We start from the raw sequence: 24,028 nt of genomic DNA, 5'->3' as shown, positions 1-24,028 counted from the left end.
CATGAAGGTCTTTTGGGTCTTCTTCAACCACAAAGATGGACAAAGGTGTCCTAAAGTCAAGTTCTGCCTCCCCATTGCTTTCATATGATTTCTTAATGGGTCAAATTCCTACATGTATAAAGATTACTAGATGGTATGACTTGGGTGTGTCATTTAAACTTCCTGTGGCTCAATTTTGTCATCTGTAAAATAATAAAACCATGTCATCCGGTGGTCATGAGGATTAAATAAGGTACCTGATTACTAAAAACCCTGGCATAGCGTGCACTCAAACTTTTAACTGATTCTAATTCTGAATGCAAGCAATCAATTCAGACAATTTAGTAGTGCTGTTAAAGCTAGTCACTCCTTGTCCTGTGTTTGCTTATTCATTCATTTATTCTTCTCTCTATGGCTAGTAACTAAGACCTGTCTGCCAAACCATCAGAGACCCATTGGGCAAAAGGATGGGGGGAGAAGGTAAGGACTGTGAAGGCCATCCAAGCTGTTAACTGGTCCCCTGGAATTTCTGATTGCTACCCTTTGCTGCTGGCCATGAAGACAGGCTGAAGCAGGCTGGTTCAAACACAGCAGAATGGCCTGCTCTGAGAGGGGCTGTGCAGGGTGTGGGAAACGTGCTTTGAGAAGAGGAAACGGGAAAGGGCTTTGGCTCCCTCCTGTCAGTCTTAAGAAAACCTCATGTAACATGATTTCTTTTTGTCTGGGGCTTGGAAACAAATGTTCCTTTGCCTATCTTCCCCAGGTTTAATTAGTCTTCTGTCTTTCTCAGAATTCAGCCTGTTCATTTGCAAATGGAAGACATCAGAAAGGCTAGTGAGGGTGGGTGTGGGTGTTGGGGGGAGGGGGTGGAGGCTGAAATGTTTGTTTTCAAAGCCACAGGGGTCCCCATTTGAAAAAGCACCCAGCTTATCTCATGTTTTTGTTTGTATGATTTTGAATTAAAAGGTTGGAGCAATTCATTTAGGAGATTAAGCTGTCTTTACAATGGGCCCTAGTTGACCTATTTATTCACTAGTATTGCTAGGGTTAAAAAAAAAAAGTCTACTACACTCTTCTTTATTCAAGTGCAACAATTTTAAAGGATTCCTTTGGTCTTTTATATTTATTGCCAATTAATTTTACATTAAAATTATGTTTATTTGCTCGTCACAAATAAAAGTCACAAACCATGTATATAACAGTTTAGGGTTACCAGTTTTAGCAAATAAAAATACAGGATGTGCAGTTAAATAAGAACTTCAGAAAAGCAATGAATTAAATTTCAGTATAAGTATGTCCCAAATCAAGGGCAAGTCATGGGAAATACTTATACTTTTTAATTATTCATTATTTTCCTAAAATTCTAATTTAACTAGATGCTGTACATTTTATCTGCAACCCTACCAGGTTTTCATGGATGTTTATGTGTTCTAAGGATGCCAAGTGAAAACTAGGAGAAATTCCATTTCATTATTATACTTAAACTTGCTCCCTGCAGAGCTGAAGTAGTTCATCAGTCAAAATAATCCCCAATTTATAAACAGATAAACTGATAGATACCTCAGGAAATCAAGCGAATTTTGACTACAGGATGAGATCTAGCTCTGACCACCAAAGCCCATTCCATTTATGGTAATGAATCCCATCTATGGCCATCTCATTAAGAAGAGAAAAAGTAAAACACAAAAGGGACAACTTGAATCTTCAGTTAAATTAGAAGTTAATGTCATGACCTACTACATTTAAAGGCCAATACCATCTTTCATTTATGTTACAAAGCAAACATCCTGTGCAAAGAGGGCTGGAACACCCCAGTGCACATCCTAGGGTTGAAGAGGCCTTTGAACCAATAAATAAGTGATTTCTCCACAGGAGACTAAACATTTGTTTGTCATAATAACAAAAAGCAAGCTGAATTTCATGTAGCACTATCATTCTCATGTATTTGTTGATACAGTTAAATGAGGAGAGGGAGTGTTAACTTGTTTTTGAATTAAAATTAAAATGTTTGCTCTTGACTCAAATCTTAGCAAATATTTTCAAACATACTTATAACTATTTTGTAATTAAATGATTAAATTCTTCCTCTTTGCTCTTGGTCATCACAAATATGCAAAAAGGTCTATGTGTTGCCTTCCCTTACCCCAGAATTATATTGTAATATTTGTAATTATTCACTCCAAAAGCCCCCGAGTTAATAAAATGTGATGTTGAACTAAAAAGCCTAATTGCACATAACTTACAGAGTCAATTTCATTACCTTTAATTCATATCTAATATTTAGGGGGGAAAGCTTTTTTGTTGTTGTTGACCTCAAAGGACCTTAATTTTTTTTTTTTTATAGGCACCTTCCCAGAAAATAAAAAAAAGAAGAAAAGGAGACATTGGGCTCAAATGAAGCTTCAAATATTTGGTCAAGAAATGCCTATTTGCCATGTAAATAAAATATTTAAAAAGTCTTGCAAAGACTTGATTTTGAAACAAACCTCATGTTGGAGGTAAGTCTTGCTAAGAAACACCACTGAAAGCTGCCACTTGACCCGGAATTCCTTTACAAGAAAAACTCACCATCACTACATGTGAGACCTGTATGAGAAACTGCCGGAATGTCAACTTCATTCGCAGTGGCCCCATATGGCCTGATCACTCTCCCTGGCATGATAAATCACTGGCAGGATCTTTACCTTCCTACGTTTGATCTCTGCTCAGCAAGATGTGGTTTTGATGTGAAGAACTCCAGATCTCTTAGGTCAGAGACAAATAGCAGTGGCACTGACCTGCAAAGTGCTAAGTCTCTATTAGACTCAAGTGAAGAGCTGTAAGTTTCTGACAAGTTCCCTCTCCCCCGAGTTTGCCCAGGCTCACTGAAAAGCTGCTGATGTGCTTTGGAAGTGCCAACAAGCCTCTTCTTTCCACCACTTTGCCAAGTATTAAAATCAATTTTTCCTAAGATTTAAAGGAAGAATTCTCTTGGGAGTCACCACTCTACTTTCAAGTCCTATAAGTCTTTAGCAAAACAAGTATTTTGATTTCCAGTGGATCTTTATGGCACTGCTCAATCACTCACTTGTATAAGGAGAATCATTAACGGAGATTTCTGTGCACTACTCTCCTCGGGATCCCTTGATGTGACATTATCAAACGTACAAGTTATTTAACAATAATAATAAAAATAAAGATCTGAAATAAATCTAAAACAAACACATTTGGGAAAGCTTCTTGCAAAAGAGTTGTTGTGTTCAGATGTAATTTGTCGCTATAAAAAAATACCCTGCAGAATCACTCCAAAAATTGTAAGATTAAAACTGGTGTGAATTTTAGTTGGCTGAAATAATGGGGAGCTCAAAGAAAGCAAAAAGTGTGCTATCATTTTAACAACTTCATTATTTCAATAGCCATCCTCTTTATACCACTCATAATTAGAGACACTCATAAATAAGCCTCTCATTAGCTCTCTGTGGAACTGAGTCAGCGACTTGGCAACTTCATTAAAAGCAAAATGTTTGCTTTCTTTTTTTAGCTAAATGTAGTTTCTGTACCCATATTTGTACGTAGGCGTCTGTACTAAATGTTGAACAACAATCTCTCTCCTTAATTCAGCTCATCAAGAGTTCCAAAAACCTCTGATTAGTGTACTGCTTTGCTAAGCCCTCTCTTTTTCTGTTGGAATTCCTGGTAATGACACCAGAATGTGGGCAAACCTCATTAGTCTCCCTGCTGTTTACAAGACAGGATTTATGCTCAATGTGCTGAACACAATCACACACATCACTAAATGGCTAGAACTACCACCCAGGCTCTAATCTGAGAAATTTTTCACTCAATGCAAATACCTATCAGCGTGGAGAAGCATGGAAGAGCAATTACAGCCAACACATGTAGTCTTTTAAGAGTACACCAATAAATATCCATTTGTGAAGGTTAATTTAATGCAACCCAGGGTGTTATCTGGAATAGTATATGTCACTGATTCAATCCATTAAGTAATTACTAAATTCCCAGGAGGGCTCACAGAAGTCAGATGTGGTTATTCCAGGTTCATTGCTTCTGGTCTCCCTAAGGACCATTTAGGCCAACAGCTGGAAGAGCTGACTACAAAGGTTCCCAGGCATAACTAGCCATTTTATGAAAACAGGTAATAGTCTAACCAAGGAAGGAGAGTCATTAAGAGCCTGTCCTGCGAGAAATACTTAGGGAAGCAAAAGAGAAGCGCAGTGCGTAAAAAAATAGAAACAGAGATGAAAAAAGATGAGAAGAAGTAGGAAGTAGAGGAGAAAGAGAAATGTTTTCTCTCTAGAAGTGAAGACAGAAATCTAGAGACTAAGGTCTGGCTTTAGAAGACAACTTGGCAGCAGTTTCCTTAGATAGGATTTTTGAGCCATTGACTACAAAACATTAATTGTGCATCCCACCACCCTCTGTCACTGAAACTCTATTAAAGTTTCGATATTGCATGAGTTTTGGGGCCCCTCTCTATTTCTCTATTCTGCATTCCCCTCCTAAGGTTACATGTAACAGACAGATCTAACAGTAAAGCCTTAGTGAGAAAGGATTGCTCCTAAAAGACAACATGGAAGATATCCACCCATCTCTCTGACAAGTGTCTTCCCCACAAATGATGGTTTATGGCAGGAGAAGAATCCTTAAAAAGAATGTGAAATATATTCGCTTTCCACAGTCTCACTCCCAATGGAATCTAATATCCATAACAAAGAAAAGAGCATTTTGAATGAAAACACAAACAAGCAGGTGTTATTAAGGGCCATGTGTGACTGACTACCCAGTCAGTAAGAATCTAAAAGCACAGTTCTTTATAACAGCCTAAAGAATCACACCTGCCCAGGTGATTCATACCTAAAGTGTTGATTATATCAATAGTTTTCTCTTTTTGGTTTGTATGCGCATTCTCATCTTTATGTCAGGTTGAAATTGTTGCTAATAGTAGCTATGATAATGTCAACTATAATTAAATTTCGAATTTATATTCAGAGAATTGAGTTTGGGATTATCCAGCAAAACACTCAGCAGAGCTTTAAGCTAAGAGCTCAAATTTTATTGCCTTCGTTGTGATTCTTGTGTTTGTTCTTATTGTTATGAGCAGGAAAAGAAAAGGATTATTTGAGTTCTGAAATTGTCACCTACTAGCTAGTGAGCCTGGAAAAATTATTTAACTTTAATATGTCTGAGTTTCTCGTTTATAAAATGGGAATGTCAGCATAATATCCACATTTTAGGACTGCCACAATTATTAAATGTAGTCACATGTGAAAAGCCCTTTGGAAATGTATTAATAATAAAAGCTGTGGAATATAACAAATATTCATTCAATGAATATTTCCTAAGCATTTACACTATGAGACACTGAGCTAGATGCTCAGAAATACCACGATGAATAGGAGTGTACAATCTAGTACAGTTCAGGAGTAGGGAGTTACACAAAAAATATAATACGAGACAAAATTTGTACCATTTAGGAGTAGTACAAACAAGTGATATGGGCATTCAGAGAATATATGTTCAGCCTTCTTTAAAAAGTATGGGGACAACCCTGTTAGTTATTACATAAGTACTCCATGCACAGAAGGACTAGATTCCCTTTTAAGGTTTGAAAATTTCATTCTTCTTCAGTAGCTTCTTCTGATTTAGATGCACACATGAACAGATCAAATCGCTTACAAAATACAAGCACATAGGTGAATGAGTGTACAACACCTGCTTTGATTCAAAACACAGTAAGTTAAAACATTAACAAAATACAAAGTAATGTTATTTTCAAGCCTGATGCTAAGGAATAACTTAAATTCTCTAAACTAGCAAGATAAAGCACAGTATTGAATCAGTTGCTCAAGAAAAAGGGTCTTTCTATTAGAAATTCTTTTTCACATTATATTCATTGTCATCTCTCTACTTTTCCTCCAGTTCCCAAAACAAATAGCAAACAGTGAATAATTCATCTGTTTACCAGGTAATAGCCCTTCAAAAGTGGGTGGTGTGTGTGTGTAGGAGTGATAGTGAGAGAGAGAAAAAGAAACACAATAGTAGCTACATTTGAGCACATATTCTGTTCTAGGTAATGTAAGAAAAGTAGGGAAATTAGTCTTGACATGAAAAGTTGTAATGATCATGTAACCCAGAGTTTTCTACAATGATACCTTAAGGTAGATTTATGGAATGCATTTCTGCTCTTAGTTTAGGAAAACCAACATGTATTCAAATCACCCACCAACGTAGGACTAGTTTCTGAAATTTTCCCCTAGTGGAGAAGACTAAGCTTAGAAAAGAAACACACATTCTGGACCCCCTAATCTTATTCCAAAATTTCATAAAATACAATTTTGAAAATTTCTGACACATTAATATCGTTTGACTTTACTATATGTTGCATCATTTGTCCTTAAGATTTATCTGTGTTCTTATACATAAACAAATACCAATTACAAGTGGATAAAGATACAAATGCAAAAGGTAAAAATTTTAATAAAAATAAACTTTGAGAAGACTATGTAGAAGAATATATTTAAAAACTTGGAATAAGAATGAATTTCCTAAACAAGACATCACAAGCACTAAACATTTTTTTAAAGATAGAAAAATTCTCTATTTACATTTAAAGCTATATGACAATTACACTAGAAAAGAAGAAGAAAGAAAAAGCACAGGGGGAAGGAAATGTTCACATAGTATATAACTGTTAAAGAATTATAATCCGAACATATAACAATTACCACAAGTCTACACACCTACACAAACAGAAATGAGCAAATTATATACTGACCAATTCACAAAGGAAGAAAGTCAAATGGCCAATAAATATATGAAGAGATGCTCAACCTCACAAGAAATCAGTGAAATGCAAATTAAAACTGCAGTGAGATAACTTTACACTCATCAGGTTGGCAAAATTTAATAAGTATGAGAACTCTAAGTATAGGTGAGGATGTAGAGTAATGGGAACTTTGATATACTGCTGGTGGCAGTGGAAACTAGTATAACTGTGTTGGACAGAAACCTGGTCATCTGTAATTAAGCTGTAGATACATATACCCTGTGAGTCATCAATAGCACTTCTAAGGGTATATCCTAGAAGGCCTTTCACACAGGTGTATAAGGAGATGTGTTCAAGAATGTTTAATGCAGCACTACTGTAATAGTAAAATGCTAGGAGTATCTTAAATGTCAATAGTAAAACAATTAAATATTGTGATATATCCAAGGAATGGAACACTGTGCAACAATGACAATGAATCAATTGCAGGTACATGCAACAACATGGGTGAATCTTGAATATATTAAGCAAACAAATCAAATTGCAGAAGAATGTATACACCATTTATATAAAAAGATTTAACATGCAAAACAGCCGCATGTATTGTTTGTGAATACATATACACACACCTATGGGAAAGATAAATAGCTCTGAGGAAGGAAGGGGGAGGTAGAGAGGAAAAGTGGAGTTCGCAGGGGAGTTTCAGTGTATTTCTTTTAAAAACAAACTAGCAGAGACAAACCAAGATGGTGACATAGATAAACGCCTAAACTGCTGCCTCACACAACAATTTCAAAACTACAACTAAAAGACAAAACGGACATTATCCAGAACCACATGAAGGCTGGCTGAGTGGAAATTCTACAACTAGAAGGAAAGAGAAAAGCACACTGAGACTCAGAAGAGCTGCAGGAGGCAGAGGTACTGAGATGTGCGTGCGGAGAGGACTGGCAACTGAGTGCGTGACTGGCTTTCTCAAACGGGAGGCAGACAAAAGCTCCCGACTGCACTGAACTCCAGTTCTGGGCAAGACTCTGGGGACCCAGACTCATTCAGGGAGAAACTGGACTATCTGGCAGCGGGCGGAACTTGAAAGCGGCTTTCTCTCAGAGGTGCTTGCAGCGATTACCATGGTACACTGAGACACAGGGGCCTGTTAGGGCAGGGCTGACGGGAAACCAATGCTGTCTGCTCTGCCCAGAGACTCCGCCCCATTCAAGCTGAGCACAGAGGCTTTTGCAAATCTTCTCCCATAATGGTGTCTCCAGCACAGAAGTTTTCCCAGCGTAGACACAGCTGGTCCTCACAGCCAATTGGCCTGGAGGTCAATTCCTCCCAGTGATACCAACAACAATCAAGGCTTAACTACAAGACTGTGCACACAGCCCACAAAGGGGTGCACCAAGAGTGTCCACCTCAGGTAACTGGGGAGGCTGAGCCACTGGGCCCTATAGGACACCTAGTACACAAAGCCACTCTATCAACTCAGTGAAGCAGCCAAAATGTGGAGACAAAGAAATAGATCACAAATGAAAGAAATGGAGGAAAACAAATGACTGGATATAGAGTTCAAAACCATGGTTATAAGCTTTTGCAAGAATTTTCCAGAAAAGGCAGATAAATTAAGCAAGACCCTCAAGGATATGAAAAAGGACCAACTAGAAATTAAGCATACACTGACTGAAATAAAAAAAATATTATACAGAGCTCTAACAGCAGACTAGAGGATCGCAAGAATCAAGTCAAAGATTTGAAATACAAGAAGTAAAAAACACTCAACCAGAAAAGCAAAAATAAAAAAGAATCCAAAAAAATGAAGATAGTGTAAGGAGCCTCTGGGACAACTTCAAGCATACCAACATCAGAATTATGGGGGTGCCAGAAGAGAGAAAGCAAGATACTGAAAACCTATTTGAAGAAATAATGACCGAAAAATTCCCCCACCTGGTGAAAGAAATAGACTTACAAGTCCAGGAAGTGCACAGACCCCCAAACAAAAGGAATCCAAAGAGGACCACGCCAAGACACATCATAATTAAAATTCCAAGAGCAAAAGACAAAGAGAGAATATTAAAAGCAGCAAGAGAAAAAGTTAGTTACCTACAAGGGAGCACCCATACAACTGTAAGCTGATTTCTCATCAGAAACTATACAGGCCAGATGGGAGTGGCAAGAAATATTCAAAGTGATGAATAGCAAGAACCTACAACCAAGATTACTCTACCCAGCAAAGCTATCATTCAGAATTGAAGGGCAGATAAAGAGCTTCACAGATAAGAAAAAGCTAAAGGAGTTCATCACCACCAAACCAGTATTATATGAAATGCTGAAAGGTATTCTTTAAGAAGAGGAAGAAGAAAAAGGTAAAGATAAAAATTATGAACAACAAATACATATCTATCTACAAGTGAATCTAAAAATCAAGTGAATTAAAAATCTGAGGAACAGAATAAACTGGTGAATATAATAGAATCAGGGGCATAGAACGGGAGTGGACTGACAATTCTCGGGGGAAAGGGGTGTGGGGGGGTGCAGAAAGAGACTGGACAAAAATCGTGCACCTATGGATGAGGACAGTGTCGGGGGAGGTAAGGGCAGAGGGTGGGGTGGGAAACGGGTGGAGGGGAGCTATGGGGGAAAAAGGAGGAACAATTGTAATAATCTGAACAATAAAGATTTATTAAATTTAAAAAATTAGCAGCAAACACTGCAAAATGTTAAGAACTAACAAATCTGGGTATAGGCATGTTTGTTATATTACTGTTTATAGTCTTCTGTATGTTTGAAACATTTCATTTCCTGTAATGTCTAACAATACATTATGCTGGTGATCTGCTGAGAAGCAAATACCTCTTTACCTTCTGAATCTTCGAGGTGCTTAAAGTGCACTTGTCTCAGGCATTTAGCATCTCCTATCATGTACCATAGTTACTGTTTTCATGGCCTCACCCCATACCCAAGTGGGACTCCTCTCCAGCCTCTTTTAGGACAAAGTCCACATCTATGTGTCTTCATGCCAGATGGTGACTAACAGCGTTTTGTACACAAGAGGCCCTAATAAATGTCAAATGAATAAAAGAATGAATAAATTCAGGGAAGCAAAAGGGTAGCTCTAGCTGCAGTTAAAAATAAAAATGACCCCAAGATAATACAATTAGATATAACCTTCCCTGTGAAAATCAAATTACATTGGTACACTGGGTATCAGATTCTAAAATATAAATGAGGCAGAATTCACTGGTTTCAGGCTTGCTAGAGAATTTAACCAGCCTCATATTGGTTCCTGATCTCCTCCCAAAAAAGGAAGTCCATCTTTCACACGTAGGGAAATAAGATTTTAAGTTATCCTCTGTAGATGCTTTAGACACTTCATAATTTTGTCTTCTTAGGCAAGGTGTCATTTCCCCTCTTCCTTCCCACCCTAACTCTCCATCATTACTCACACCTCAGCCCACAGATCCAGTGTGTGTTTTGATGCTGGGGATGGGGAGGAAGAAAATAGTTTATTTTTGGTTGTTAGTAGGTTTACTAAATCCGCCATATTTTGCCAGATCCACTTATGGGGAGACAGCTTCCATCCAACCTGTGGGAAGAGGCATACAACCTATACCAATTTTTGGACTCAGTTTAATCTTTAAGAAACCTCTAGAAATGACCTGGGGCAAAAACCCTTAAGAGTCACTGGATCCGAAATCAGAAGACTTAAGCTAGACAAATCAAAATTATGTATCAGAAAAATATACAAAAATATAATCTTTTAATTATTTTGAAAAAATTTCCCTATATTTTATAATCAAGACTAGAGGCCCAGTGCACGGATTCATGCACATTGAAAGGAAATTAATTAGAAGAAATATTTTAATATCACTATTCGCCCTTTCTCTTTAATAGAAGTGTCAACCAAATTCATGATCAACAATGACAGGTCGAAATGACAAGCGTGCAATTGGTGCCAGCGAGAGCTTTATATGTATTGCACATGCGTGAGTCAACTTAGCCTTCTATATAGAGAGAATAAACTTGCTTAATTAGACCTGCTTTCTGATTTAGCTTAACTTTTTCCAGTCCAGTGAAGCACCCTAACTTCTCTTTCAGGTAATTGTCAGCAACACAGCAGTAAATATCAACACAAAGCAGGTTATTATTGTAGATCACACAGGGAGAACAAAGAGTAAAATATTTAACTACAGCATTGTTTGACTATATTCTGCGCAGTGAGAAAACCTGAAGTCATTTTCAAGGTCCACCATTTCTTACTTCTCTTCAGTTGGGTCAAGTTTCTAAACTCTCTAAATCTCCATTTTTTGGCTAATGAAAAGAAAACAGGATTTTATCGAGTCTCCTATCTACCTACTCCAGGACTTCTGTGAGGATCAAATGAGATGAGGCATGGGAAAAATGCTTCACAGACATTTGGTTACAGTGTAAAATGTTTCCACCTGGCTATAAAGCAAGTCATGTTCCTAGGCTGAAGTAACTCCAAGGAGGCTAGTCCTTAGGAAGAAAAAGCTGGGCATTGCTATGTGACATCATTACCTGGTGCCCACAGCAACTGTTTCTGGGCTGGGCTGGGCTGGGGCCATATTTTGCACCATGGGGTCTTGGCAGCACTGGCTGCAATTTGGTGGGGTATTGCTCCTGGGTGGTGGCATGTCCTGTGTCCCACTTGGGAGAAGCCGAGTGTTGGTTTGTCAGTGCCAGGTCTGTGGTGCTGTTTCTTTGTAAATGGTCAGTGTGCATCACAGCAGTTCCTGCATTGAGCCTCTGCCCACTGGTGGTCAGTGTGCATCATAGCGACCAGTTGGATGTTTGGATGGACACTTAGCATGTTAGCCTTTTATACATATAGATTGGAGAGTGTTTTGGTACCACTGATGATATCCTAAATTCTTCTAAATAAGAGACAGGTGTTTCCAGGTTCACCTGGACAATAGGTTTTATCTCTCCATGCCAGAAACCAATTCCAGCATGAATAATTATAAGAGTTTCACCAAAAGGTTGAGGCTCAACAAGGGCTGAGCCACATATATAGTTTACCTGTTGAAACAGCTAAACGGCATTTCCCCCAAACCTGAATATTATTGCTTGCTGCCAGACAGCTCAGAGCATCTTAATCTGCATATTATTGCCTCCTGTTGGCCAAACACCTGAACAGCTGTAGGCTATTCCCTTAACTGACAATGCTTCTATAAACCTTACCCTTTGAAGTGTATGTCTCCACCTTGCCTTAGGACAAATTGTGTTAATAAATAGCATGGGGTCCTTAGACAAGGAGTAGTTTTCAGTTCCTTTACCTGAAGCTCCTCTGACCCCCAATGCCTTTCAAAATTATCTTTTGTCCTTGGACTCTTTCTTGAATCTATGTGCAGCTTCTTTCTCCAGATTGCTGAACCCTTTGTAAGGCTAGGACAAGAACCCCGGCATTTCCAAAGATGTAGGAATAAAGAAACTGCTACTTTGCTCTCCAAAGATCAAACTATAGTGAGGAAAGGAAACAGAGCTGGTAGTAACAGAGCTGAACTGGAGGAAAAGGAAAGCTTCCTTCTATAACAAAAATTAGAATGTTCACCCATGATAGTCTAATTTTCAATCACAATCTACGGAAGTCAGTAAGCCTCTGTGTTAGCTCCAGTGAAGTTTTGCTGAGAGACCAATTATTATTCCAACTGAAATTTTCAAAGTCTGGAAGTGTTTCCAAATCATGTGACACAACAGAGACTTGCTGTAAATAAACTCACTAAGAGTTAAGATTATGAAGAGAGACAACTTGAACATAACTCGGGCCAAAAACAAGCAATAGAGATATGCCAGAGATAAGAAATTCCCAATTTGAAGAATCTTATATATCTGAACAGTAAAATGGAATAGAGCTCAAAGATATGTCTGAAAAGGCAATTAAAAATTAATCAAAGTGACATTTTGGCAATCACTTTTATATGCATTAGACTTGGTCTTTGAAGAGAAATGACTGGCTTTGAAATGACCTGTCACAGCAAATTAAAAAAATTAAAGAAGTGCTAGAAGGACTTTCAAAATAGTCACTGCATGGTGCTTTTCCAGGTGAAGTGCCCCAAAATTGGGCAGTCAGGACCAGTGAAAGTCTAGTCAGTTTTAAATTATATAACTTAATATACCTTCCCATTTCCAAATAGTATCTTCCTTCAGAGAATGTCCTTACAGGCTGTCATACTTCCTAGATCTAAGCATCAATGACTTGGGAACATCTTGGTACAAATGACTTAAAACACCAGTCAGTTGGGTATATTGAGGCATATTAATGCTGAATTTTGGCATACAAGTGTCAGATACCTAATTTAACTATTAAAATACAGTCATGCACTGCTTAACGATGGGGTTATGTTCTGAGAAATGCATTGTGAGACAATTTTGATCTTGTGTGAATACAGTAGAGTGAATTTACACAAACCGAGGTGGTATAGACTACTACTGTCATCTGTGTCTATATTTTTAAAATTTCATTTTTTATTACAGTTGACATGCAATATTATATTAGTTTCAGGTGTACAGCATAGTAATTAAACATTTACATCCCTTATGAAGTACTCACCCTGATAAGTCTACTACCCATCTGGCAGCATACAACCTATATAATAAAAGGCTAATATGCAAATTGACTGAACACTATGATGCACACTGACCACCAGACGCTTAATGCAGGAGCTGCCTCCTGGTGGTGAGTGCACTCCCACAGGGGAGCACCGCTCAGCCAGAAGCCCTGAGCTGGGTTCGTGACTGGCGAGCACAGCAGCTGTGGCAGAAGCCTCTCCCGCCTCCTCCGCAGCAGTCAGACATCCCGAGGGCTCCTGGACTGCAAGAGGATGCAGGCCAGGCTGAGGGACCTCCACCCCCCCCCCAACCCTGAGTGCATGAATTTTGTGTGCCGGGCCTCTAGTTTATTATAATATTATTGACTATATTTCGTATGCTGTACTTTACTTTTATACGACTGGTAGGGCAGAAGGTTTGCTTACACCAGCATCATCACAAACACATGAGTACTTACAGTTTAAGCCCTGACTGTTGGCTTTCCTTTTTATAATACAAGTGCCTGATTTAAGCTTTGATTGCTGAGGCATCCACTTTAAAGAGGCAACACTTCTAAGAAGGCTATCTGGAATGCACACAATTCCAGTCATGGGACTGGACAAAGAGTCAGTCCACCTCCTCCCATTTAGGCTCCTTTGATTTAGAGATCTTGATTGATTTAGGTAACTACTTTAGGCTACTTGTTGTGGGTGTTTTTTTTTTTGTTTTTTTTTTATCTTCCCATACTTTAAGTTCCCACTCTTAGGTTTTGAATTCACCAATAAAGAGTGAGCCAGTGTGTAACGCTAGCTCATGCCCTCTCTACTCAGGACCATACTGTGCCGTGGGTCATGTGAGCCAGGGGACACCCCCAGCCACTTCTAGCTGACAGCAGGAGTATGGATGGGCTGAGATGGCCAAAACATTAATGCCGTGGGCTACAACATTATGATGGCGATGACATCACTAGGTGATAGGAATTTTTCAGGTCCATTTTAATCTTATGGGGTCACTGTAGTAAATGCAGTCTCTTGTTGGCCTAACCACCATTATGTGGCTCAAGACTGTACTGGCTGGGAAACTGATTTGGTTACGTTTTGGTAAAAATAATACCTTGGTCGGGAAACCTCCAAGGGATCCCATTTGATGAAAATCCGGTGTAAACATACAAGCTATGCAGAATATTACTCTTATGACTAATTAAACTACTAAACATTAAATAAATAAACAGAATACTAAACATTGGCCTGTTTGTAAAACTTTATTGTTCATACAACTCTGATATTTCTTAATGGGCCTCCATTAATTTGGAACTACAAATGTAATGATCACTTTACAAAAATGAAATGGGATTAGTCCTTGGTTGATTGTCATTATATGCCATTTACTTTCTCACACTGACAACTAGAAATTGATACCCAGTGAAGAAACCCCCTAAGGGAAGACACCATCCATAACTGTTCACATAGCTAATTAAGCACATATCTGATCAAGATTAGAACAAAGGCCTATTTTAATTCAGAGCCTTCCTTTATCTAAGGTAAGGCTTTATAAACTTTTTCAAAAATGTGGGCCAAATGGTCTCTGTTGCAAATACTTGATTCAGCCATTGTAATACAAACACAGCCACAGACAATATGTAACTGAATGAGTGTGGCTGTGTTCCAATAAAACTTTATTTACAAAATTAGGTAGACAGTCTGTAGTTTGCTGACCCCTGCAAGTTGTCACTAAAATAACTAAAAAGGCAAAAATATCCATCAGTATTTGTATTCCACCACCCAAATTGAGAAAGACTTGAGAGAGAACTGTGCATGTTGGTATTTGAGATGCTTGTCTAACACAACGGAGAACTAATTATGCATGCCTGGCTTCTCTTAAGTCTGGATACAAGGAAATGAGACCTCACAGAATAGGCTCCTCAGAGAATCTTCTACCCTGAAATGTAAACACTGGTTCCTCATTTTATAGATAAAAAGGACTTGATGATTCGATATGGTAACATAAGCCCATACAGCAGAAGGCATCGGGGCAGGCAGGACCCCAGGAGAAGGGCCTAATTCAAGTCTTACAATGAAGTTGGTCAGCTCCCCTGTGTTAAATGGAGATGATACAAACATCAAAAAGCTGTGCAATTGCAAAAAGTTTTTTTAATGTAAGTTCCCCTCTAAATGTAAAGTTTGATTAATAATTTATAATCAAGACATACAATCTCAATTAGAGGCAACTAGACCCACACCATCTTATAAGAAATGATCCCTAGGACAGGCAACAATCTTGCCTCAGACATACAAACCATAGAAACATCAAAAATAGTAATTTAAAGTTAGGGAATCAGAAGTCACAAAAGGTAGCTCTTTCTTAAGAGGAGTAGGCCAAGTCATACTCTCTCCATGTTTGCAATAGAAGCAACACAAAAAATGAAGATTTGAAGTCTCTCTCTCTCTCTCTCTTAAAAAGAAAAAAGTATGTGACTATTAGGAAAAGCAAAGGGTATGGTGAGGAGTGCTCTATCAATTTTTAAAAGTCAAAGCCAAGGTTTTCCTTATCCATTTTTCCTACTTCTTCCTACTCTCTCTCTCCTTCATAAGATATATATATGAAAGTGCTTGGTAAACCATTAGGCCCTATAAACAATGTAAGTAGCATTATAAGTATTATTGTCATTCTTGTTATTTTTACATTGATCAACCTAACTACCACCAGGCTGACAACTAATTTTTGGCACTCAATGCTTCCACAGCCCAGCTAGCATAATGGAAAGCACAGTTGTTAGAAACATAGCCATTCATATTTGAAATTGACTTCAGAAAACAGATGTTCAATAAAAGGTTGTTAATTTAATAAACAAAAGAGTAAATAGTAGTTACTCCATGCACATCAGCTCTGATTATCAGTTGATTACCTTTTATTTTTCCTCTTCTATTTTAGTAAGTCAATACCCCATAAATGCCCCCCTTCCTCCTTCTGTTCTAGCTCTCCACGGAATCAGATGCTGGAGTAAAACACAACACTTTATATTACTGTTAGCTATGGGCATAAACTCTTACTGAAAAAGTGATCAACAGGGAAAGAGTGCAACCCGTGTGTGTGTGTGTGTGTGTGTGTGTGTGTGTGTGTGTGTGTGTAGTGGAGTAGTGACGGGGCGGGGTTGGGGGGGCGGGAGGGGGCTGGGACAGATGGACTAGTAAAGCCAGGAGAGATGATACAGAAAATGGAGAAGGTAGGGGTGGTATTAAAGTTCCCAAAGACCTGGGGATCTGGAAAAGATCTTTTCTGCAGTTCTGGGCAGTCAGTAAAGTACTAGGCTTGATTTTACAATGTGTATGCTCCTGTGATATATTCAGCTATACAAAACTTCTAAAAACTAGACTGATAAAACAGAAACAACTCAGAAAAATTTTAATTCATAAAAGCATAGCTAAAAGCAATCAAACTCTTACGCTAGCTGTTAAGCATTCCTCTTAGCATGCAAGTAAGAAAGTATCCGTTCTCTCTACCTCAAAGTAGTCCACTCACTCCTTTGTGTTGGTGCTGTTATCACACTTTCTTGACTAATGCAGTCTTATTTGTTTGTTTAACATATTCTTTAATAAGAAATCACTTTTAAAGCTTGAGGTCTAGCTTGCTTTATTAGGAGAATAAAAATAGACATATTCCAAAGATAGTATTGCCATTGATCATTAGTCTAAAATGGGTAGTGGACCTTCAGGCTTATTTTCAAAACTAAATGTAATTGCCTGAAAGTCAATACATACAAACCGGGAGGTTAGCCCTTTCAGCATCCTTGGAGATTGAACTTTAATTTTGGAGCACTTTCACTGGACCTTTAACAAACAAAGGCAGTAACTTTTCCCCCTAATTATCTCCCTCATTCCCCTTTTATTTAAAAAAAAAAAAGTAAAATAGTTTTAGGAAGAAAGAGAATGGTGAATAAATACAATAATACAAGATCCCAGTGCAAAGTTTCCTAGATGCATGCTACTTGAAATTCTCAGTAGCGACTTTATGTTGGTCCCAAAATCACATTTTAAAATCCTACCGCAATAGCCTTCACTAAAGATGTATTTGTTTAACAAGACAAAAATGATTGAGGATCCACCTGTTTGTTTTGTACCATTTTCTGATACAAACATTGTTGTTTCCTATGTGTTATGAAACAAGCCCTCTAGCATAATAATTTTTAGCTACTAATTACCCTTTTAGAAATTCCTAGTGATTGTGGTATCACTATTCTAAAGGACTAACTGTCCATTCTACCTTATTCATTCTTCTGCTTAAAAATGCTAATATAATTTCCCTCACTTGTGAGCATAAGTGAGTTTTTAAAAAACTTCCCATTCATCTTATTTTCCTTTTAAGTAAAACAGCATTCGCCATTACCCTCGGCTACCAAAGAGCAGCTTCTGCCCCGCGTTAAAAAGGCTGCATGCCCACAACGCTTGTCTCAGAAAATTTTAAAGTCTCACCAAAGAGCTAAGAAGGAAAGCTGCTGGGAATGTTCACAGATACCTGATTTTACAAGGTTTTGTGAAAAGAGGTCGCCTTTAGATGAGTACTACTCAGTGTTTATGAGGGTTGTTTGTCAAGCCAAAAATAAGATGCCTCCTCCCCACAAATTAAAGAATCAAGTTACAATCCATTATTTCATTTCTGATTGTTTTTCTTTGTAATAAGTGGGAAAGCGGATACTGGATAAAAGTCTCCCCTGAGTGAAATGACTCCACATTAAAGACTTCAATTAGCTATAAATCAGTTGTCTTTCCTACTGAGGGAGAACAAGAGAAAAAAGAGCGCGGGGGTAGTTAGAGGGAAAGAGAGCTGGAAGAGTTTCCAAATGAAATTCGGAGATACCTACTGCATACCTAAAACTCCTTTCAGGGCTGTGAGGAGAATCTGATCAAAAGTGAGACGAAAATCAAACCCTCCCAAAGCTGAGGATCAGGTCCTCTCTCAGAAGGAGATCTTGCCTCTTAATAATTTTAAAGTGAGGCTGAAGAGGTTAGAGACCCTCCTAAAACAAAACTTGATGCTTCAGGCTTTCCCCCGCTTGTTCCTGCACCCAGAGATGTGCCAAACATTGGCACTATAGTGATGCAAATGATGCCTAAATGGCTGTAACCATTAACGACCTCTCATTAAAAGAGCTTTCAAAAATTTGTCACGCCACCTAAAAAAAAACTAGCAGGTACATCAAATTCATCTAAATTGGCACTCAAAACAGGAACCACCCTGATTTGTAACCTAAAACTCAAAGCAAGTAAAATTTTAATATTCCGATGTTGTTTTGTGTATTTTTTTCACCCATTAAGTCAGAACCAAACAATTTACTTCTCGACAAAATTTAGTTTATCGTATAATAAGCATGATGGAAAACAACTTTAACCATATTGTGTGTGCTCAGTGTGTATTTAAGTTAATCGGGAGTTTAGAGTAGAAATCAACGGAAAGAAAGAGAAAAATCAAACAAGAGAACTGTAAAATGAACTTCAAGAAACACGACTTTAAATCCCATCTCTCCCTCCCAATGCTATAACACTCTAATTCCCCCATATGCGTAATTAATAATTGTTTCTATGTCGAGTTTTTTTTTTTTTTAAAGAAAGTAAATTCAATTTATACTAGGTAGCGAATACATATTCTTTTTTTTTTTTTTAATGTGGTGCAACAAAAAACATTCTTGCTTGGCAAACCCAAGATGTCAGCGTTCGTTCTAAAGAGTAATTTTTTTCAGTTCCAAAGCGAGCCTGTTGATTTATACAAATGAAAAGACTTCCCAAGTTTTCCAGGGAAACGGCCACTGCCTACAAAATTCGATGCGACGCTGACACTGGGTCTACTGCGCTCAGCAGCCAGGTTCCCACGAAACCTGTGCGGGCAGCCAGCGCCCGCGCTCCTCCCGCCGTCGGGACCCCGAGGACCCGCGGGGCGGGCGACCGAGCGGCCCTCGACGGCGGGGGACCCAGAAGCCACAGCCAGGCTGCGGGACCAACCTGGCGGGACGCCCTTCTTCCCCATTGGAGGAGCCGACGCGGTGCCGACGCCTTCCCCGAAGCGGTCGCGACCCCGAATCGGATGGAAGGCAGCAGCGGATGCGGTTTGGGAAAAAGCCGTTGACGGCGAGCCCTGTGCGCCGCGTTTCCCGGGTGGTCAGTCCCCGAGGTGTCCCCAGACTCCACGGGACTTCGGCAGCCCCCACCCCGAGCCCCGGCGCCCCTCTGCTGCGCGGGGGTGACAGGCTGGCCCCGGCGACCCGGCCCCCGACCCCCGACCCTCGCCCCCTAACAGATCACGCAAGACGCGGAAGGCAGGTTCGAGAGTGTGCGTGGACGGCCCCTCGCCGCCGCTTACCTTGGTGTACTTGATCTCCAGGTTGGGCGTGGGCGACGGCAGGAGGTGCAGGGAGGCCATGAGCGCGGCGGGGTCGGCCTTCACCTCGCCGGGCATCTCGATCTTGCTGGAGGTCATGGTGTCGCCCCGCGGCGTGGCGGTGCGGGCTGCGGGCTGTGCGCGGGGCGGCGGGCGCTCGCCTGTTTATAGGCAGGTGTCAAGCGGGGGCGCTTCTTATTGGACGTGAGGGCCGGGGCGCGGGGGCTGGTCCATCCTACCTAGGACTTGGGGCGCAGCGATTTACATACAGCCCGCCGCCTGGTGCTCGCGCCCACGGTCAAGGGCGTCCGCGCCCCCGCCCCCGCCCCGGCCGCTGGAGCCGCCCCCGCCCACGCGCACGCCCACGCCCACGCCCACGCCGCCCTCCTCGACGGCGGAGCGCGAACCTGCCCAGGGCTTCGCGGGCTCGGAGAGCAGCGGGGCGGCCTCGCTCTGGCCAGGTCGGCATCGGCGGGAGGCACACCTTGGCCGAGGGCGAGGGCGGGGGCGGGTCGTGGCCCCAGAAGTGGGTGAGAGGGGGGCGCGCGGGGTCGGCGGGACAAGCCCGGGACGTAGCTGCAGGGGTGCGGAGAACCCCTCCCACCCGCGTGCCGGGGGCCCTCCCAACTCCGGCGCTCCTTTCCTCCCGGGGGCCTGGGAGGGGGTGTCTTCAGCTCTCCTTCCCTGGGCAGGGGAGCGGGGACCTCCGCAGCGAACCCCCGCACACCTCAATGTCGCAACCGAGCCCGAGGTTCGCCTTGGCCGCAGGGTCGGGGCGGGTAATGATGAGTCGAGTCCCTCGCCCCACACTCAACAAGAGTGTCCCGCGAGCCGGGCGACTCCGCGGGCCCTGGGCTGGCTTCTCCCGCCCAGCTGCTGCCCTCTGCCGGCTGGGACTGCCAGGCTGTCCGGGCTGCGCCGGGGAGGCGGGCCTCGGTCCTCAAAAGCTCCTCAGAGTTGCACGTTTCATTTGCCCCTATAATCTTTCTTCTGGGATCCCTCCTTCCAGCACTTACATTCCTCACCCGAAAACACACAAACATACAAGTGTGGTTTTTTTTTTGTTCTTCACGCTAACAGCTATCATCCCGCTGGACATGGGACCCCTCACTTAACTACCCCCTTGGGCTTCAGCTTCCATATTTATACCCCCTATTTTAAGTGTTTCCGTAGCTCCAATAGGCCTTCTTCTCGTTTGTGGGCGCCTTAAGGTCAGCATGTAAGTGTCCATCCGTCAAGAACCCAGCGACCCCATACCAGAATGGACTTAGGACTCAGTGGACTAAATTTGGGTCCAAATGAAAAGATTTCTGTAGGGCACTTCCCTCCTCCCATTATAATCCTAACAGGAGCCTACTGATTCTTATCTTAAATGCCATTTTCAGAGCCCTGAGAACCCCATTTCTTTGGGTGTTAAGTGTCAGCCAGACAAGATCTTGCCTTAAATATTTTCAGTACCTAAAACTGCCTGATGTTCAGTGCTTGGCTGCTAAACAATAGAAATAGACAGAATATTTCATTTTAGTATTAGGCCTATAGAAATAACTTTCAGCTGAAAGTATATCCCCACAGATACCTGAGTGAATTGTTTTCATGGAGAAACTAGGGACCTTAGCTTAGGTAGTTGAGCGATCTCAATTCACACAGGATCTCTATACCCAAAAATCGTGCTTTAATAACAGTGTATGTTCTTGAGATACACTTTTATTAAAGCCAAAGGGTTAGAGATACAACTGAGGAATACAAGAATACAGTCTTAGAATTAGTTAGGGAGAGAGGGAGAAGGTAGCAGCAAAGGAAATAAATCAATGATGCTGATGGAACAATTCTGCAAACATGTTTTGAGCGCTTTCCAATGCAAGGCAAAGTGCTGGAGACTGGGACAGCTCTTCCCATCAGTGAGCTTGAAACCCTTCCCCACAGAGAGGTACTACTGACTAGGAGAGCTTGTGGGGAAAGTTACAAAAGAGCATCAGCAACACGTTCTGGATGCCCAAGCACAGAGATGGGCTCTCTGGGAATGCTAACCTTTCAACTGGGCCTTAGAGGAGAGGCGAGACTTCCACAGGGAGGCAAGGACAAGCAGAAGGGTCCAGAGAGCAAAGGCATCGAGATGTGAGAATACTTTTTAGGAAACATCAATGTGGCTGGAGGAGCAGCAGACGAGGAGGGCAAGACAGTTGATTCAAGGCTGTAGGGACTTTAATCCTTGAGACACTGAGACATCATCAAAAGGTTCCAAGGAGAAAAGGGGGAAATCTGTAAAAATTAAACTGATAAATGAATATTGTCAGGAAAGACTATCACAATGAAAAACCATTGATTTACATTTTTTTTTTCTCAAAGCATAAGATGGGGTTGTTCGTCCATGACCCACTTCTTGCTTGCTAATTCCAGTTCTATCGTCATGGCTGAAAAAATCTCTCCCAGAGAAGAAACAGTGTGATGAAATGATGAGCATTTGTTACACAGTGAGGTAGAGCCAATAAAGAGATCCCCTTCTTCTCCAGGCAGGAAGGGAGGATCTCTTGGCTTTCATAAACATCTCCAAAAGACCCAGGACAGTGACAGATGGCACACTGGTTTGAATTGTTCCCTGATGGCTACTTTTGTGTGAGATTTGCTCTCCAACTAGATAGTCAAGTGATCAGCACAGGAACTGTGGCTCCTATTCCTCGGTTCCTTCCCTCAATTCCTACAGCAGCATGGAGCACACAGTAACTATTTGATAAAAATATTTGTTGGCAAGGCAGCTCTGGTGGGGGAAGGAGTGTTGGGTCAGGGCAGAGGGTAGGGGGGCATGCAAGAGGCAGGGGATTGATATTTCACTCTCACATCAATGTTTCTGTCTCCCTCTCCCTCTTTTGCTCTAAAAGTAAAAACAAAATCAATAAAAAAGATTTGTTTAAAAAAAAAAAGAATTCAGGGACACAGATAGTAGTGTGGTGATTTCGGTGGGGAGGGGCAATGGTGAAGTTGGAAGAGGATATGGGGGAATAAATTGTGATGGAAAAAAGAAACTAAACTAAAATATTTTTGTTGAGTAATATGAGCAAAAGAGGAAACACATTCCCTATGGGGGCGTTTGACTACTTCTAGTGTAAGTAGAAATGAACTTTCCTACACTCACTGATTAAGAAACATTTTCTTTTCCTAATCTTGGAGTTTGTTTTGCTTTGCCCCATCTTTTACTGCAAACCCTTCTGGTCATATGGTCATAGATTATTAGTATTTTTCTTCATATAATCATCCTCTGGAAAAAAAAAAGTTCCCCTATCTTCAGTTCATTATTACAGTCATATACTAGTATATACAGTGTGTGTGTATATATCCTGGGGATCGGGCCTAAACAGCCAGTTGGACGTCCCTCTCACAATCCAGGACCGCTGGCTCCTTACTGCTCACCTGCCTGCCTGCCTGATCACCACTAACTGCTTCTGCCTGCCGACCTGATCGCCCCTAACTGCCCCCCCCCCCCGCTGGCCTGGTCACCCCCAACTTCCCCCCCTGCTGGCCTGGTTGCCCCCAACCCCCCCCACCCCCGCTGGCCTGGTTGCCCCATGCAGCCTGCTATTCAGTTATTTGGTCGTCCCTCACTAACCACCCTGCCGGACTGGTTGCCCCCAACTGCCCCCCCGGCTGGCCTGGTCGCCCTTCACTGCCCCTCCTGCTGGCCTGGTCACCCCACACAGTCTGCTGTTCAGTAGTTTGGTCATCCCTCCCTAACCCCCTGCCAGCCTGGTTGCCCCATGCAGCCTGCTGTTCAGTCATTACTGGGAGGGCGTCCTGACCAATTTGCATATTACCCTTTTATTAGTATGGGTATACACTGAGTGGCCAGATTATTATGATCTCTGAACGCATAATAACCTGGCCACTCAGAGTGTGTGTGTGTGTGTATATGTGTGTGTGTGTGTGTGTGTGTGTGTGTGTGTGTGTATATATATATATATATATATATATATATATATATATATATATATATATATTAGAGGCCCAGTGCATGAATTCGTGCATGGGTGGGTCTGGCCAGCCTAGCCAGGGGGAGGGGACATGGGTTGTTGGCCGGCCTGCCTGCTGGTTGAACTCCTGGTTGAGGGGACAATTTGCATATTAGACTTTTATTATATAGGATATACGCTGAGTGGCCAGATTATTATGCGTTCAGAGATCATAATAATCTGGCCACTCTGTATATTTTGTCCAAGCTCTAATTCAATAGGAGACAGTATATGTCTTCTTGGTTTTTGTTCATAGGATTTATTCTTCTGTTACTTACATTCAAGGATGCCTTAACATCTCTTCTGACATTCTTAGTCTTTCTTCCTCTTCTTTCTTTTATCTTATTTTATTTCCTCTATAGATTTC

The 24,028-nt window shown here is 41.1% G+C and overlaps 1 protein-coding gene across 2 annotated transcripts in view; it reads right to left on the bottom strand.

The window, feature by feature from the left end:
• ALDH1A2 (aldehyde dehydrogenase 1 family member A2) overlaps positions 1-19,978 on the bottom strand; it is a 96,155-nt gene extending 76,177 nt beyond the window's left edge. Inside the window, exon 1 of one of the 2 annotated variants that reach the window (XM_080649334.1) lies at positions 19,643-19,978. In XM_080649334.1, the coding sequence (XP_080505460.1) occupies positions 19,643-19,759 (117 nt within the window). In that variant the 5' untranslated portion in view covers positions 19,760-19,978. The remainder of the gene's footprint in view (positions 1-19,642) is intronic. The other variant, XM_080649335.1, reaches the window with a different exon arrangement.
• Between the last annotated feature and the right edge of the window lie 4,050 nt (positions 19,979-24,028).

Source organism: Plecotus auritus (genome assembly GCF_963455305.1).
Source record: "Plecotus auritus genome assembly, chromosome: 1".
NCBI lineage: Eukaryota > Metazoa > Chordata > Mammalia > Chiroptera > Vespertilionidae > Plecotus > Plecotus auritus.
Note: the sequence above shows the minus strand (reverse complement) of the source record. Positions and strands in the feature narration are given on the sequence as shown.